This window comes from Harpia harpyja, chromosome 3 (genome assembly GCF_026419915.1).
Source record: "Harpia harpyja isolate bHarHar1 chromosome 3, bHarHar1 primary haplotype, whole genome shotgun sequence".
In the NCBI taxonomy this organism is placed as follows: Eukaryota; Metazoa; Chordata; class Aves; order Accipitriformes; family Accipitridae; genus Harpia; species Harpia harpyja.
In genome coordinates, this window is record NC_068942.1 from 73,614,909 (window position 1) to 73,629,833 (window position 14,925).

The 14,925-nt window shown below is 42.2% G+C and overlaps 1 protein-coding gene across 3 annotated transcripts; it reads left to right on the forward strand.

The window, feature by feature from the left end:
* The first annotated feature begins 1,416 nt into the window (after positions 1-1,416).
* CLBA1 (clathrin binding box of aftiphilin containing 1) lies at positions 1,417-13,647 on the forward strand. 3 transcript variants are annotated; one of them, XM_052783372.1, is made up of 6 exons: positions 1,417-1,435; positions 3,123-3,800; positions 7,299-7,447; positions 8,965-9,094; positions 10,376-10,489; positions 11,943-13,647. In XM_052783372.1, exons 2-6 carry the CDS (start codon positions 3,342-3,344, stop codon positions 12,108-12,110), a joined length of 1,020 nt encoding a protein of 339 aa, XP_052639332.1. In that variant the 5' UTR covers positions 1,417-1,435; positions 3,123-3,341; the 3' UTR covers positions 12,111-13,647. The 3 variants fall into 3 exon arrangements, with proteins under 3 accessions (XP_052639332.1, XP_052639329.1, XP_052639330.1); XM_052783369.1 differs by lacking the exon at positions 1,417-1,435 and adding an exon at positions 1,802-1,912; XM_052783370.1 differs by lacking the exon at positions 1,417-1,435 and adding an exon at positions 2,666-2,717.
* The last annotated feature ends 1,278 nt before the right edge of the window (positions 13,648-14,925 follow it).

Below are 14,925 nucleotides of genomic sequence, written 5' to 3' on the forward strand. Positions count from 1 at the left end.
TGTTCCTACGCTGAGGTTTCTAAGGTCTGGGGCAGCTTCTGATGCTTACCAGTTCTCCCACCGCTCCACTCGCACTACTGCCAAGATGGCTTGAACTTGGCAGGGCAGAGGCAGGTTTCCAAAATCCACGCACCCCTTCCCCCCTGGATGCAAAGCGTGGTATGGAAAGGAGCATCTCAGCCTTTGTGCAGTCTGTTTGTAGCCTTTTCCTTTGAGAGGACAAAGGTGAAAATGAAAAGCTGTGCAAAGCAATCTCGGTAGCTGAAAAAATGCTGAGCTCCCTTCGAAACTGAAAAGAGAGCTGGAACCCCTGAGGTCCCTGCAGCACAAACTTACTGCAGCACAAACTTACTGCACCGTAGGACGATGACGCTATCCCAACAAGTGTCAGACGCTTTGGGGCTGAATCACTGTCTCGCTGAGCTGGGCGGATATCCTCAGAGCTGCAGGCTGCCACAGGATGGCCACGGAGGGTAAGAAACTGCTCCAAAGCAGAAAGAAAACAAATTAAAAAATCTTTCAGAGGCTTGCCAATAAAGTTTCTTTGGCTCTGTGTCTGGGCATCATTCCCAAATTCAGCCTCTCGCCCTCAGATAAAGCACTACAGCCTGGAATGAGAGTCAGATGCGTGGGAAGGGAGTGCATGTATCTGTGCCTGGGCTGGAAAACATATGTACTGTAATGCCTAGAAAAAGCTTTTTACTTTGGGCCTTGCTCCAGAAAACCTTTTAAATTGCTTTTACAACTGTCCCCTGTTGCTTGGGTCTGCCCAGATGTTTAACCCAGCCCCAAGGACAGGGAGACTGAGGAGTTTTCTTTGCGCTCTTCCCTCTGCCACCCAGATGTGGGAGCAGCCAGCCTTGGGCGCGCCACCTCCAGCCCACACCTCTGCTCCTCAAGAGGTGGGCGAGAAGAGATGGTCACCTCAGGCTGCGGGGTGACCCGTCCACAGCAACGGGACCCGCAGCTCCTGGCTTTATCTGACACATCGAGCGGATCAAGTCCCAGCCTCAGCAGGGAGGGTAGACAACCAAATAACTTGGGGGGCAAAGGAGGGAGAGAGGAAGAGAAGATCCTGAGAGACTGTTGCTGGCCTATTCCTACCATTTCATCATGAGGTTCTATGACTGCGTGGATTGATTGTTACTTTTTTTAAGCCCGTATCCTGGAATTTGGTAACTGTGTAAGGATTTTAGCTGTTCTCAAATTAAAAGCAAACACAAACCGCCACCATCAAACCGTATGTCCTCAGCCTGCCAGATCGCAGAAAGAAGCTGGAAAAACTGTGGACAGCTTTCTGTTTCACCTCACGACTTTAAAATCAACCTCTTCCCAGAGTGCGGGAGTTGACTTCTGGCTGGAAGACGGCAGGGCGCGTTTAACCCAGGGGAGCCGCAGGTGAAGACGACCGCAACGCCCGAAGCCCAGGAGCAAGGTCGGAGAACCGGGGAACACTTCGCCAGGGCCACAGCCAGGCTCGCCGGCGGGAAGGCTGAGGAGCGGCCGGGGCAACTCAGCCCCTTGCCGCTCCCCTGGGCGGGGCGGAGGCCTGACAGGAGGCGCAGACAAGGCCTGACAGGAGCAGGCCTGGCAGGGGGAGCCGGCGGAGGCCGGCCGGGCCCGCGGGGGATCGTTCCCGCCGTCACGCCTGGGCGCCGGCCGGCCTCTCCCGCCCGCCCCGGCCGGCAGCGCCCTGCCTGACGGGGTCTGGGGGCGCCCGGTAACGGCCCGCAGGCCCCGCCCCGGCACACCTAGGCCCCGCCCCTCGCCGGTAACGGCCCCCCCCCCCGCCGGCCCGCCCCGGCACACCTCGGCCCCACCCCTGGCGACCTGCCGGCTCGGCGCGGCTCGGCTCGGCCCAGCTCGGCCCAGGGCGCTCGCCGGGCGGCGGCGGCGGGGCCCTGGATCGGCGGTAAGGCTGTTTCCTCACGGGTGGCGGGGCCCCGAGCTACCCTAACGGCCAGCGCCGCTCGGGCCCCGCGGCCGCCTCGGCGGCGGCTCTGTGTGTGTCCGTGTCCCGTTCCCCCCCCGCCCCCGTCAGCGGGGGGAGCTGAGGCACGGCCGCGGCCCTCCGCTCCCCGGGGGCTGTGGAGCGAGGCGGCTTCGCCGTGCCCTCCGCCCCCCCCCCCCCCCGCCTGCCGCCGCCTCCTCCTCCTCCCCGGGGGTGCGGCTCCCCGCGGCGGGCGGGTGCCGGCTCTCAGCCCGCGGTGCCCGGTCACCGCCCGGGGCTCGGGCTGGCCGGTGGGAAAGGCGGGCGGAGGAGCCTCCTCCCTCCAGCGCCGGCGGGTCGGGGACGGGCTCCCCGCCGCCGACGGCCCCCCTGGGCTTCCCCTAGCCCCGCTCCGCCGTGCCCCCCTCTCTTGGGTGTCCCCCCGAGCCCCGCGGCGGGGCGGGCGAGGGTCCGTGGCCGGCCGGTGCTGTGCCGCCTTCCAGCTGAACTGGGGCCGGGGCGGGGGGGGGGGAACCCCAAGGTTTGTTCTGTCTGTTAAGCACAGAAAGCACCGACCGGCGGCCGCTCTTTCAGCTTGTCCGTCGGAAAAACGCTTGAGGAGATGTGATTAATCTAAAATGATAAATGCAGTATTGCCTGCGTAATTTACAGATGCCGAACTGGACTTACTAAATCTGTCTTAATCGCTTAAATAGTTGGAAACACTATTTTTCACAGGATTTAGCGGCCGCTGCCCCTGTTGCTGTAAGTCACGTTCACCTCTCCAGTAACCGTTCGGACAGGGAAAGCCCATGCAAGCAAAAAGAGTACTGTTTGGCTATGCGCGAGATGGATGAAGTAGTCATGGAAAATATTTCATAAGTGCTTGAAGTCGTCTATAATTATTTTGGTTTGTCTCCCATATACTCAATCAGTACTCAATTAATATCCAACAGCTTCTGTTCAGTATTTGCTGAACGTTGTTGCCTCAGTTAATGGCTTGCTTGTGGTGTGGGCAGATAGTTAAAGTGTAAATTTTAAATAATTTTGCCTACAACGATTTTTAGTTGTATAATACTGGAATGTGTTTATTCTAATCTGAGCATTCTTTCTCCTACCTTATCAGCTATCTTTCTTTATTCCTACACAGCCCTTATCACAGAAGTATTTATTTAGAATTCTTTCTTTGCAGGCTAATACCCTACACAGAAAGTGAGACTGAATAACATGCACATGCTGATTACTGGAGGAGATGCTGAAGGACATCCTGTTTTGATTTAGCAGTATTATCATTCTTTGGGGTGAAATGAAGAATTTGAATCTGGTTTGGAAATATTCAGATTTCTAATGCAACTGAACTTCAGTAGCCTTTTTTGCAGTTCAGATTCCAACAAATGAATTTTTCTTAAAGATGCAGAACCTGTCACTAGCAGAAATTCTTACTAAGGCAGACAAATCATACCGGATGTCTCTAAAAGACCCAGCAGATGAAGTAGGTGGTATGTCTCTCTATGAAGGTGACTGTAACTTGAATGAAAGGACAAATAATGAAGAAATTATTAATCTTGAAGTAATGCAGCAAAGCTTCCCTGTAGTGACTAGCAAAGGGAGAAGTTGTGAGGGGTTTTCTGAGAGCAGTTATAGTACCTCAGAACCCAGCGGTTCCTGGGGTGATTTTGAAGGCTTCGAGGAGTCCTTAGACAAATCGGAGAGATTCAGTCATAATCCTGAAGTTTTGCTGAAGTCAACAAAACCCTCTAGAGTTGATACAGACTTAAGCAGCGGACATTGTAGCACTTCTGTTGGTGACTTTTGTTCTGAGCCATCTCTACACTGTGGGATACGGGATGCTTTGAGCTCTCTAAATGAGGTATGTGTTAATAGTAAATCAAAGACCAGAAATGTTTGTGTTTCTGCTTCCTACATCTCAAGATTTATATCTGAATGTCTCTTCGATAGAGGATAATGCTGTATAGGGAGAGAAACCATCAAGCTACTTTGCGGCTAACTCAAGTGGAACAAAAGCAACTTCTTTACAGTGTTTGGCAAATACTTAAGTTATCCTGCTGGAGAGCTTTAAAGAATGATGTGCTACTTTGCTTCTAGACACTAGGAATAAGCAAGCACGTAGAAACGATGAACCTTGCCCTGAAGCACATGCAATTTAAAAGCTAGGCAAGAATGAGCATAGGAAACAAAAAATCGGGAAGGTGGGTAACAAAACCAGGGTGGACAAAAATTCTGAGTTGCCTGCAAGCTTACTGAAGTAAACCGACATAACATTGAGTTAAAAATTGGCAAAAACAATAACGTTTGTTATGTAATATACTGCCTGAATAATCCAACAATCTTTCTGGAATTTTAGACTGATGGTGGGTGGAAGTTAATGACAAAGTGAATAGAAATAATTTAGTATCATACATTTTTTTAGCATAGGATGTTACATTCTCTCATACAGTGTTGGAACTGATAATGTGAATAAATAATATAATGTGTCCTTATCAGCACAAAAAAAAGGCTTAAGGGTTATACCTTGTTGCAATGAATGTGTTTCCATGTTTACCAAACATGCATCACCAAAGTAAAGCAAAGTAACAAAAGGAAAATAAGAATGTACAAATGCAAAACAGAACGCTCTCATTCTTACTACTTTTTTTCTAATGTTTTAATTTAGGATAAAAGAGAGCAATCTACTAAGACTTCCACGGGGTTAATCAGTAGCAGTAATAGCTTACTGCTTGTAGTCTGTTAGGTGGGTTTTAGTATGCATAGGGAACTGAGGGTTTTCTGGAGACAGGCTTTCTTGCTCTTGCCTGGGAACTTCACCTGCTGCAGAGGTGTTACTAGGAAAAGCACAAAGATGCACGTGGGATAAGCTGTCCAGCACTGATAAAAGTGGAGATCACAAGATATCTGGTTATTGGTATGCATAAACAGAGAATTTAAATTGTTCGTAATGCTGGAAATTGGGGACAAGAAGTCTTAGGTTGAGAAAAGAGAGTATGTAATGACTGGAGCTGAAATAGAATATAGCAGAATGTTTGGTTTCTTTCCAAAAGCAGTAGATCTTAATCTTATTGAAGCTTTTGCTTTATTTTTGCATTTATTAAAGGCAACGGGAAATGTCCAGTACAAGCTAAATAAGTTAAGCATGCCTAGGGTTTCAAGTTGTCTTTTCTTGTCTCAGGATAGAGAAACAGCTGCAGAGCTGTTGGAAATTTCTTTGGGTGTAGAATATTTGGGTAGCTGTCCTTCGTCCCTGTGCTTTTTGTATTGTTTGTTTGGGATCATAAACTCTTCAGGTTGGGGCTCTGTCTTCTGCATGGTCAGTAGAAAAAAGTCCAGGTAGGTTGGAAGGGACCTCTAGAGATCATCTGAGGTCAGAGGTCTGACCTTCAATATCTAATGCTTCAGTTAATTAAATGTCAGTCTGGAGCAGAATCATGTTTTTTAAGATTAAAACAATCACTAATTAATTTCCTTGCAGTAGCTGGGTATTTTGCCTACATGATTGAATAACTTTGAGGATTTTTCATGTGTTCTTTAAACACAGGCCTTTGTGAGAGGGACTAGTGCACTTGCTTAAGCACTGGAGTATTCTGATATAATAGGATATAGAGGATTTCGTCAAAAAGCACGAATGTGAAATTTGTGCATTCATATTTTTATAATTAGTACAAAGCTACAAGGTAAATGGAAATGTACCCAAATTTTGTTTTAGAAACAGCCACTGAAGTAGACAGTAATAAATTTTATTAAAAAAAAATCTTGCATTTTTCATCTGGCTTGGCTAAACTGTAAGCTAGTGACTTGTATGAATGTTGGAGCAATGTCACAGACTCTAAGAAGATACCATAAATGAGGCAAACCTGTGGTTCCCTTGATTCACACTTCTGTGGCTGTAATTTCCCCCCCACCCCAAGGCCAAGAGCAGCTGCCTGACTTTTGCTTAGCTCCTGTCCCATTTAGGTTTTGGTACTTGGAAGTTTTTTTCCTTGATGATGACTCTCCATGTATGCTTTAGCAAGTGTGCTTTCACAGACTTCTGCTTCTCTGACATCTTTCTCCTCCATATAGTATCCCTGGTGTAAGTTACGTCTACTGAAATAGTTTACAAATTGATTTAAAGTATTATGACACTTTGGGCAAGATTCAAAGGATTTTACCTAAGGAGTCTTTGAATGTCCCAGCAGTTGCCCTTCAGGATAGGCAGTTTAGCAAGGCCTTACTTAAGGAGGGAGCAGCGTGGGGCACAAATTCTACTTTTAGAAGCATGCTTAGAAGTACAGAAACCTTCTACCAGCTCTGTTGATTTTGCCCACTCATCATTAGATTAAATCCGTACTCTCAGTATTCACTGCACTTGTCTGAGTTCAGTACAATGAAACTGGAAATTTCTCTATTTCAGCTGTTTGAATTACAATTAAATGAAACTGTCAAAATACAGACAGTTTTTCAGATTAAATGGTTGATTGCTAGGCAAAGAAAACAAACTGACTGGTTTCATTCTCTAGTTTTCACACAACATTGCTGCTCCCGGATTGCAGTCCCTCTGCAGGGTGTTGAAGTCAATTAATTGCTTTGATTTAGAAAATTGCAGTGATTCTTTCTTTGAAGGAATAAAAGGACAAAGCTTCTGGACCAGGTGGCATGATAACATCCCTTTAGGATAGGATGTAAATTATGCACATTTTTCCTTGTATATGTATTTCTTAGTCTTCAGATAACCCTGTTACTTCCAGTAGGCCTGTTTGGATCACTCATGTGGCTATGTTCAGTCCTCCAAACCTCCTCCTCATCAGTGCTGGAGGAGGAACAAGTATGTAAATCTGGCTCTGATTTTTAATCAGATAGGCTGGAAAAAAGTTTGGTGTAAATGCAAGGATATACAGACATACTCACCCGAGCTTTTATGCAGACTTACACAGTGCAAGTATTTATTGGTGACTATAGCATTTAGTAGTTATGTTACATTTGGCTGAATTGGGTGTGTTTGAATGCTAAGTTAGCAACACAAGCTTTTGAACTGATGTATACATCAGTTTTGACCTGGACTGAATTAGCTGAGCAGAAGGAGGAGTCTTGAGTGCTAATGGGCAAACCAGTCTATAACTTAGTAGCTGGGAAGCTTGAGACTAAGGTTCATCAGAAACTCTGGAACTCTTACTTCTCCTCCTCTAATTCTAGGTAAGTACTCAAAACAGTGAACTATGGGCTCAGTCTCTCTATGCCATTAATAATAATAAAAATTTTAAAAACAATCAATAATACAATCGTTAGAAACATTGTAGTCTTTGGACTAGGTCATTCATGAAGTGTGGGGGGGGTGGCCTGTACAACATATGTAATAAAACTCTGTTTTTTCTAGGCAAACCACAGCTATGAGGATATATTTAAGTTGGGCTTTCCAGAAGTCTTTGTATCTCAGTCCAGAGAGAGCATAAGAAGCTTAGATCAAGTACTTGATACAAATAATGAAGATGTTGGGATTCCTGAACTTATGAAGAATCAACTTTGGTAATCAGTTTAGATCAACAGTTAAAAAAAAAAAAATTATGAAGTTCCTCAGCAATTACACTGTTTATTTCATAATTTAAAAATCAGTGGTACTTGCAGGTGAACTTAAAAGCTTTTTAATCACTATGCTCTTCAGCATGTAGATCTTACCAATTTTGTATTGTGTTGTTAAAGGAAATGGACTGTGTTTTAGCCATTGGAAAACAAGGAAGGGAATATATCAAAATTACAAATTCCTGCTTAGGGTTTTCCTGCTGTTGCTGTACCTCCTTATGACTAAGCCTCTGGAATTCCAGAACACCCAACAGGCAGCCTGTTCTTCCTGTTGGTTTGTCCTTTCTTTACAACACATCCGACTTATTTCTCCATCATCTGAGGCAGAAGCATTGCTGCTGCTTCTACTGACAAGCCACTCGCTTTTTTTTTTTTTTTTTTTTTTCCTCCCCTCCCTCCCTGGTTTTCCCAGGTGGTAACTTCTTATGTTTAACCAGATGTGCTTCAGAATCTGCGGTGCATCTGGCTTCTTTCCTGGGGTTATGTTAATAGCAATTAGTATCATTAACTTAGCTTTCTCTTAAGACAGCTGGAACACTTTTAGATTTGTTACATGTTTTTGAAGGATCAGCAGCTTCTGAGCAGTATCGTTACTGAACAGTATTGTAGTTATTTTTGCATACATCCGAGGCTTTGAATCTAGAAAGCTGGGTCAGACCATGCTTTGGAAATGTTGTAAGAATCACAAGAAATGTAGTTAAAATGTGGGCATCCTTTTGGCCAGTTCCTTGTATATGCATTATATTTTAATCAGCCTGAAACTTCTGGAGAAATATGATATATATGTAAAAGGGACGGCAATATTATAGCAGAGTACCAACTACAGACAAGAAAGCCCTGATCTACTGTGGTGAGTAACAAAGATCAACGATAATTGCATCCTGTACTAAGTGAAAAGCAACTGGATTTATATAGGATGAATGCAATATAAGAACCGAAAGTATTATGTAGAGGGAACTCTCTTAATTCTCACTGTTTCAGTAGTGTGTGCCTTTGGCTTGTTTTGTAGTACGTACATGTCCAGAGCAGATGCAGGTCACCCACCTGAGCAGCAGGCTGCTGCAGTGGAGAAGCATGACTGATAGGAAGGAGAAGGGTTTGAGGGACAGAAAATGCAAAGTGCAGAATTAATAGGGCTGAACTCTACCCACATTTCACAGAAGCAATTGAGTAATACAAGTTGTTGGCATAAAACCATCTCTGAAATATGCTTCTAATGCACTTCTTATCTGAGAAGCCCAAACATAGTTATGTTGACTTACTGTTTCTGTTGATTGTCATGCAATCTTATTAGTACATTGGGTTGATAGTTTGAAGGAAGGTAAAAAAGAGCTTTAAGATAAGTTGCTTTTTAGATCAAGGTAGGCTAGTACATGACTCTATGTAGTGAAAATAACTTGGTTATGTATGTTCACTGGAAACTTTGTACACCTTACAACCTCAAATGGTGTTTTCTTTCCTAGCATCGATTCTGGAAATATATGGAGAACACTCAGAGACTTTGATAATACCCCCAGCTTAAGACATCCCTGGAGTAAATCTCATTGCCAAGAAAACCTCTTGAGTGTTCTTGGAATAGATGCAAATCAAAAGGTAATTGAACAACGGTTTCCTAGTATGCCAGCATAAACACTTAGTTATTAATCTGATTTCCTGTAAGTTACACATGCAGATGCATGAGGAACTAGATCTGGGTGAGTCATAAGTTTTTTTTTTTTACAGAGAGCCCTTTAAAATGATAGTCTAGTGTTTTCTCATCATTATGGGTAACTATGAAATTGTGCAGGATCAAATTTTGATCATCTTTACACTGAATTCTCCATTACGTAGCGCCCTGTTGTTAGGTGGTACATTCAGCTTTAGTATAGGTGTAGAATTAGCTTTCAGATATGTGTGCAGTAAGATGGTTTTCTTTTTTGCTCAGAGTATGAGAAAATTGTTAGCCTCTAATATCTTTCCATTAAGTGAAAATCAGATTTGAATCAGAGAGGCTGTTAAAGTAATTACTGGATGTTTTTACTGTGTACAAACTGAAAGTGTGTTCCACTTCCCTTTTCCTCAGATTATTCTATCTGGTTTTGCAAGGCTTGAGGAAGAGTACATTTTAATTTAAATCAAGACCAAACAAACAGCATTGAAAGATCTCAAAAAGAAATATCTCTGTTTAATCTCTTGTTTTGAGAAGATAAAGGTATCACAGAGAGTTTAGTATTCAACCTGGTTATTTAGTTGGGATGATTTAGTCACATGTGGTTTTCAGAATTAACTATTCCAATTGATAATTTGATTGCTGAAGCATGGGGGGGGGGGTACTGCATTCAATTTTGATTTTATGGACATATTTGACCTTTCATGCAAGTTACGTACAAACAGAACAAGAGTGCAGAAGGTATAGGACCTATTCTGCACTTGAAAGTCACTTTTATAGAACTGTCACTTAACAGGAGAGAATAGGAGACATGTCTCCAACATAGTCAAACTCCCCTTCTGTTCCTTTAGCCCATAGATACATCAGCATTAAATCAGTGCCCAGGCAGCTTAAACTTCTGTCATTACTTCTGTTACTGGAAAATTGTATTGCTTTTAACAATACTGATGAAGGTGTATTTCTCAGCTATTTTCTGGTGTAGGTTAAGGCTAATTTTAATTGGAAATGGCTTTTTTATCAATTTAAGTCACAACTAGATTCATGTGTGTAGAACTTGTTTGGGCATAAAATTGTTTTAATGCAGGGGGGGCACATGATAAATCAAAATACAGCTTCAGAAAGTAAAATTTAGTGGTTATTCTTATTTGAGGGAAACTTCTCTTTACGTTATATGCTTTGAGATCACATAGAAATTTGTAAAGAAAATGTAAATTATGTTTTATTAGGACTTTTCAGAGCCCCTGGATGGCATTTTTGAGGAATCAGATGCTAAAGATAACGACGACTTTGGATTTGATGGATTCAGTATTAATAACTGCAGAGCACTGATCCAGACCAAGGTAAGAATTGCTCTGAAAGCAAGCACTTCAGAGAACCACAGAGTGTATTTTACATGTTCCTCTGTGCTGTAGCCAGCTGTTCTAGTATATGTCCTAATGTAATTGTTTAGTTCTGATAAAATTGTTTAGGTGTGGAGTTGTTTTTTGCTCTTGAAACCTGACAGCTTTAGAAAAGGTACAATATAATGTACCAAATGCAAAGCAACATAATATGGGGGATACTGAAACAGGTTATTCATTACGTAAGCTGGACTTTAGGCCAAATTACTTATTGGTTGAGAGAGAGCAGCGATATATAATATGTAGTCAGAATGCTTTGATGACAAAGGCAGATAAGCGTGTCTATAGAAGGATCAACATGTTGATCACTGACGACTGTAACTCGCTCCTAAAATATATGGTAAGGGAGATGTTAGAAGCAAAGCTCGTAGAGAAGAATTTGCATTCAGACTTGCATTTCAGGTATTCAGAATGATTCAGATTTGGTTTGTTCACTCAAGAAGAAAACAGAAGCTACTTAAGGAGGAAGGCAGAATTGATGTTATAATTACAAGGATTTGAGAACATTAGTTTTTAAGCTGTGTTATAAAACATGTAGAGAAATGAAATTGAAATACTTTGTAGTTAGTGCGTTTACATCTTTGGTCAAACAGGCCTTAATAAGCTCTGTTTCTTTCTTTCTAAAGCAATGCAAGTTGGAAGGAAAATTCTGTCATTCCCCGTTGCTTTAAAAAAAATCAGTCACGTTCTGTTTTTAACAATTTTGGATGAATATTCTTAACCCAAGGTCGTTTCCTCAGTGGAGAATAAACTTGAGCAACTGTTGTTGCTGTGGAGGTGCAGCACAGCAGGTTTGAGGCACACTTTCATTGCTCTGTTTTATTCTGTTTACTGCATTGGACAATGAAGATGTATAACCATTCTGGGAACCTTGTGCATAAGAGATGTTAGGCTGGAGAATTCAGAAATAAAACCAGAAGAGACTGTCCAGCTTATTCCTTCATAATTCAGTTCTGCTTGCTTCAATGAGTACATGAGGGTGGGATCATACTTGGAAATGTATAAAATACAGAGACAGGGTTTAGGCAAAGGAGAAGTGGTTCAAGGTAGATGAAGAAGGAGTAGAAGTAAAAAGAATCATGATACAAAGTTAAGGTAAATGGACAATATTTTTCTGGAGTAGCCTCTGAAGGGAAAGGACAAGCCCTGCAGCTTGGTGTCTCAAAGTAAAGCTCATTAGGAAACGGACGTTGCCATTTCTAATTTTAAGTAAGTTAAATCATATAATGGGATGTTTTCCATTTATCTTCCTAGTTAAGTCCTTTTTTTTTTCTTATGCTAATTTTATTTTTATGAAAACTGTATAAAAATTAGATTGAAATATGCAAAGTGATTAACTTACTGTAGGATGGAAAAAATTAACTTAGGTTTTGTTTTTTTTTTTTTAACTCAGCTTTCTGTATCACCCGATTCCAGACATGGTCATCTTTTCACCTGTAACCTCTTTTTGAAAACCACATCGTCAAATGGAAACATGCAATATATAACAATCCCAAGGAAGAAGCACATTTTTGCTACACACAACCTAAAAATGAAATTTTTCAGTAGTGATGTTTGTTGAATCAAATGCACTTTTTTTCTTTTTTTTTTTCTTTTTATTTTTTTTCCTTTTTGAACTGAATGCTGTTTACCTTCATTTTGTTACTGGCTTTGTACTATAAGACTACATATGGTCTTTAGGAAAGTGACATGTTACTGGATATGAGGTACCTAAAGCCACATTATTAGAAGATATTTATCCTATTTAGTTGTGAAGTCAAAGGTGTCATTTTGTCCTACTCAGTTTTGCTGCAGGGTCATCTCTTACAGTAAATCCAGCTGCAGTCACACTTTAAAGATACTCTGGTGGACTGTTCTCCTCAACTACTGACCTTTCAGGCCTTAATGCTGCTTTGATCAAAAACCTCGTTTCCCTGCCAAAATCTAAACGCACCTCAGGGTGTGTTGTAAAGTGTGCCTTGTCACCATCTCTCCTCATATTTGGTCTTGTTTGGATCAGCTGAGGTCTGCTACTTTGCTACTGCTGAACATACAGAGAGGAGCCTTCTACATCTGGTGGCTTTCACCGGGGTTTACGAAAATAAAACTCTTAACTCCTGTCTGATAAAGCCTACTGTGGTGATATGGGTAGGGTCAGTGAAATGTTTTGTTCTGGCATTGGTTTTTAACTGAAATAACTTGCCTCTCTGAAGCTGATTTTAACAGGATGTTTTGGATTCATTCAGCTACCAAACACTTATACCATGCATAACCATGCTCGTTAGAGCTTAACAGTGGTGTAGTTCAGAACTTGCACTGCACAATGCTGTAAATTGTTGCCCTTTTAAAACTTTATAGTAACTATCGACTATGTTGCCCATCTTCCTGCATGCTTGCGTACCAGAGGGGATGCACTTCGCTATCATTCATATAATCTATGGTGTTGCCTCGCCAACTCCAACAGCTTTATTTATTCATTGGTATGCAAGTTACTAATCCATTTACTGCTTTGGCCATTCTGAATATGAGAATTTTATATGGCTTTTTATTTTAAAGAGTTGCTAAGTACTGCAACTGGTATTTTATGTGTTAAAGCAGGGAACAAACTTGGATATTCCAAAACTAAGTCAGTTAATTATTTAATGATGTGCCTATTCTGTTCTTAGAATTAAAAATACTGTGAAGCACTGGCAGACTCCAACCCTTAATCTAGTAAACTGTTCAGCAGTGAAATTACAATTGCTGTAATAACTTGCAACTTTAGTAATGTTTATGATACCTCAGTGCTATTAGCATAGGATGAACTGTGTACTGGTTACTCAGTAAATGGTAATGGGCCATTTGGAAAAGTGCTATTTGGAAGTGGCTCAGCAGCTTCCCTGGCCCTAGAGGGAGTTGGGCTGTGCCAGACTGAAAAATCCGTGTGGATACATGAGCAGGGTTAACTGTTTCACTTAACACTGGATTTGAATTAATTTTCAGTTTCCCTTGTAAGTAAGTCTTTCAGAGCACTTAAACATGTATTAAATAGGTTGTAGTCATAAACTCACAAAATAGTAAATTGCCAGTAAATGATGAATGGATAGTTGAGGTTGGTAATAAACATTACTGAAATCAAGTGTAAGAATAAAGTCGTATTTTTATGTTTTCAGACAAGCAGGGCCCTGCAGAGGGGCCTGAGGGGACAGTTTGTAGCAGGTATAGCACTGACTGATGCACCAGACCCCAGAGGCCTGCTTTTCTTCTGGGCTTTCATGTTTGCCTTTTTGCTAACATTGGATGAATGTGTTGAAGAATGTTTTGTACTCTTATCCCAGGAGAAGGGTGACTTCATCATCTTTCTCTCATAGTATCAGGCTTTACAGCCCTGTCCAAGGTACCGATTGGGGAAAAAACAGTTTCAGCGCTTTTTAATTTGGTGGGGGGGGAACAAACAAAAAACTATCTGGGGTTCCAAAGGTGATGGTTGTCTTCTTCTGGACACATGCTTTGGGCCACCTGAGTCCATACTACCTGTAAAGTCTGGCTGCACAAGACAACTGAGAGACTTTTTGACTCCTGTCTTCAGTCCAAGATGAGCAAGTTCATCTCTTCAGAGAAAAAGACTAGCAGATCTGAAAGTACAAAGTAATTCAATTCAGCTTCAAGGTTGTGGGGTCCTGGCAGCCTGCCAGCCCTCATCAGAATTTGGACACAATCTGCATATTTGGGGGTACTCACAAAGAGAAAATTGCACTCTGTTTCTCTTAACTGACAAGAGAGCACACTCAGGGAGACAGAACAAATTTTAGCAGACCATTTTCAGGCATATTGCACTGTACAAAGTTGCCTTGCCTCCTGCTGCCATCCTGGGAAACGAGGGGTGCCGGAAACCCCTCTGGTGTGTTTTGCACAAATACTGGCTATTCATTTCCGTCAGTCATTTCCTCGTTCCTGCCTTCCCCAGCACCCAGGCAAGCATGCCAACAACTGCTGCGCACCTACTTACTCTCCAAATGCACGGCTGCACTGAGGAGTAGCAGGTGTTTATTCTGTGAAAATGGTGCACGCAGAAAATAAAACTTTGTATCTCAGCACTTTTTAAGGTACAGATTTCATCATTTCTCATCTTGGTGGTGAGCTCTTGGCTATGAAAGACTGAGTTTTGATGAACTAAACATGTTACTGTACTCTGTGTTTGCAGAAAGCAAATACCATCAATTTTTGACATTTGCTTAGGATTTTGAAAAGGTGAAAACTAAAGCAAGGTAAGAGTTTTAGACAGCAGATCTAGGCAGAAATGCCTTTTTCTTCCACTGAGATTAGAAGGAAAATATACCCACAGAACAAAGTTTTTAAAAGTTCAAATCAGCAATGTAATTACTGAAATGTTTCCTTTGTAGAAGGAACACTGTAAA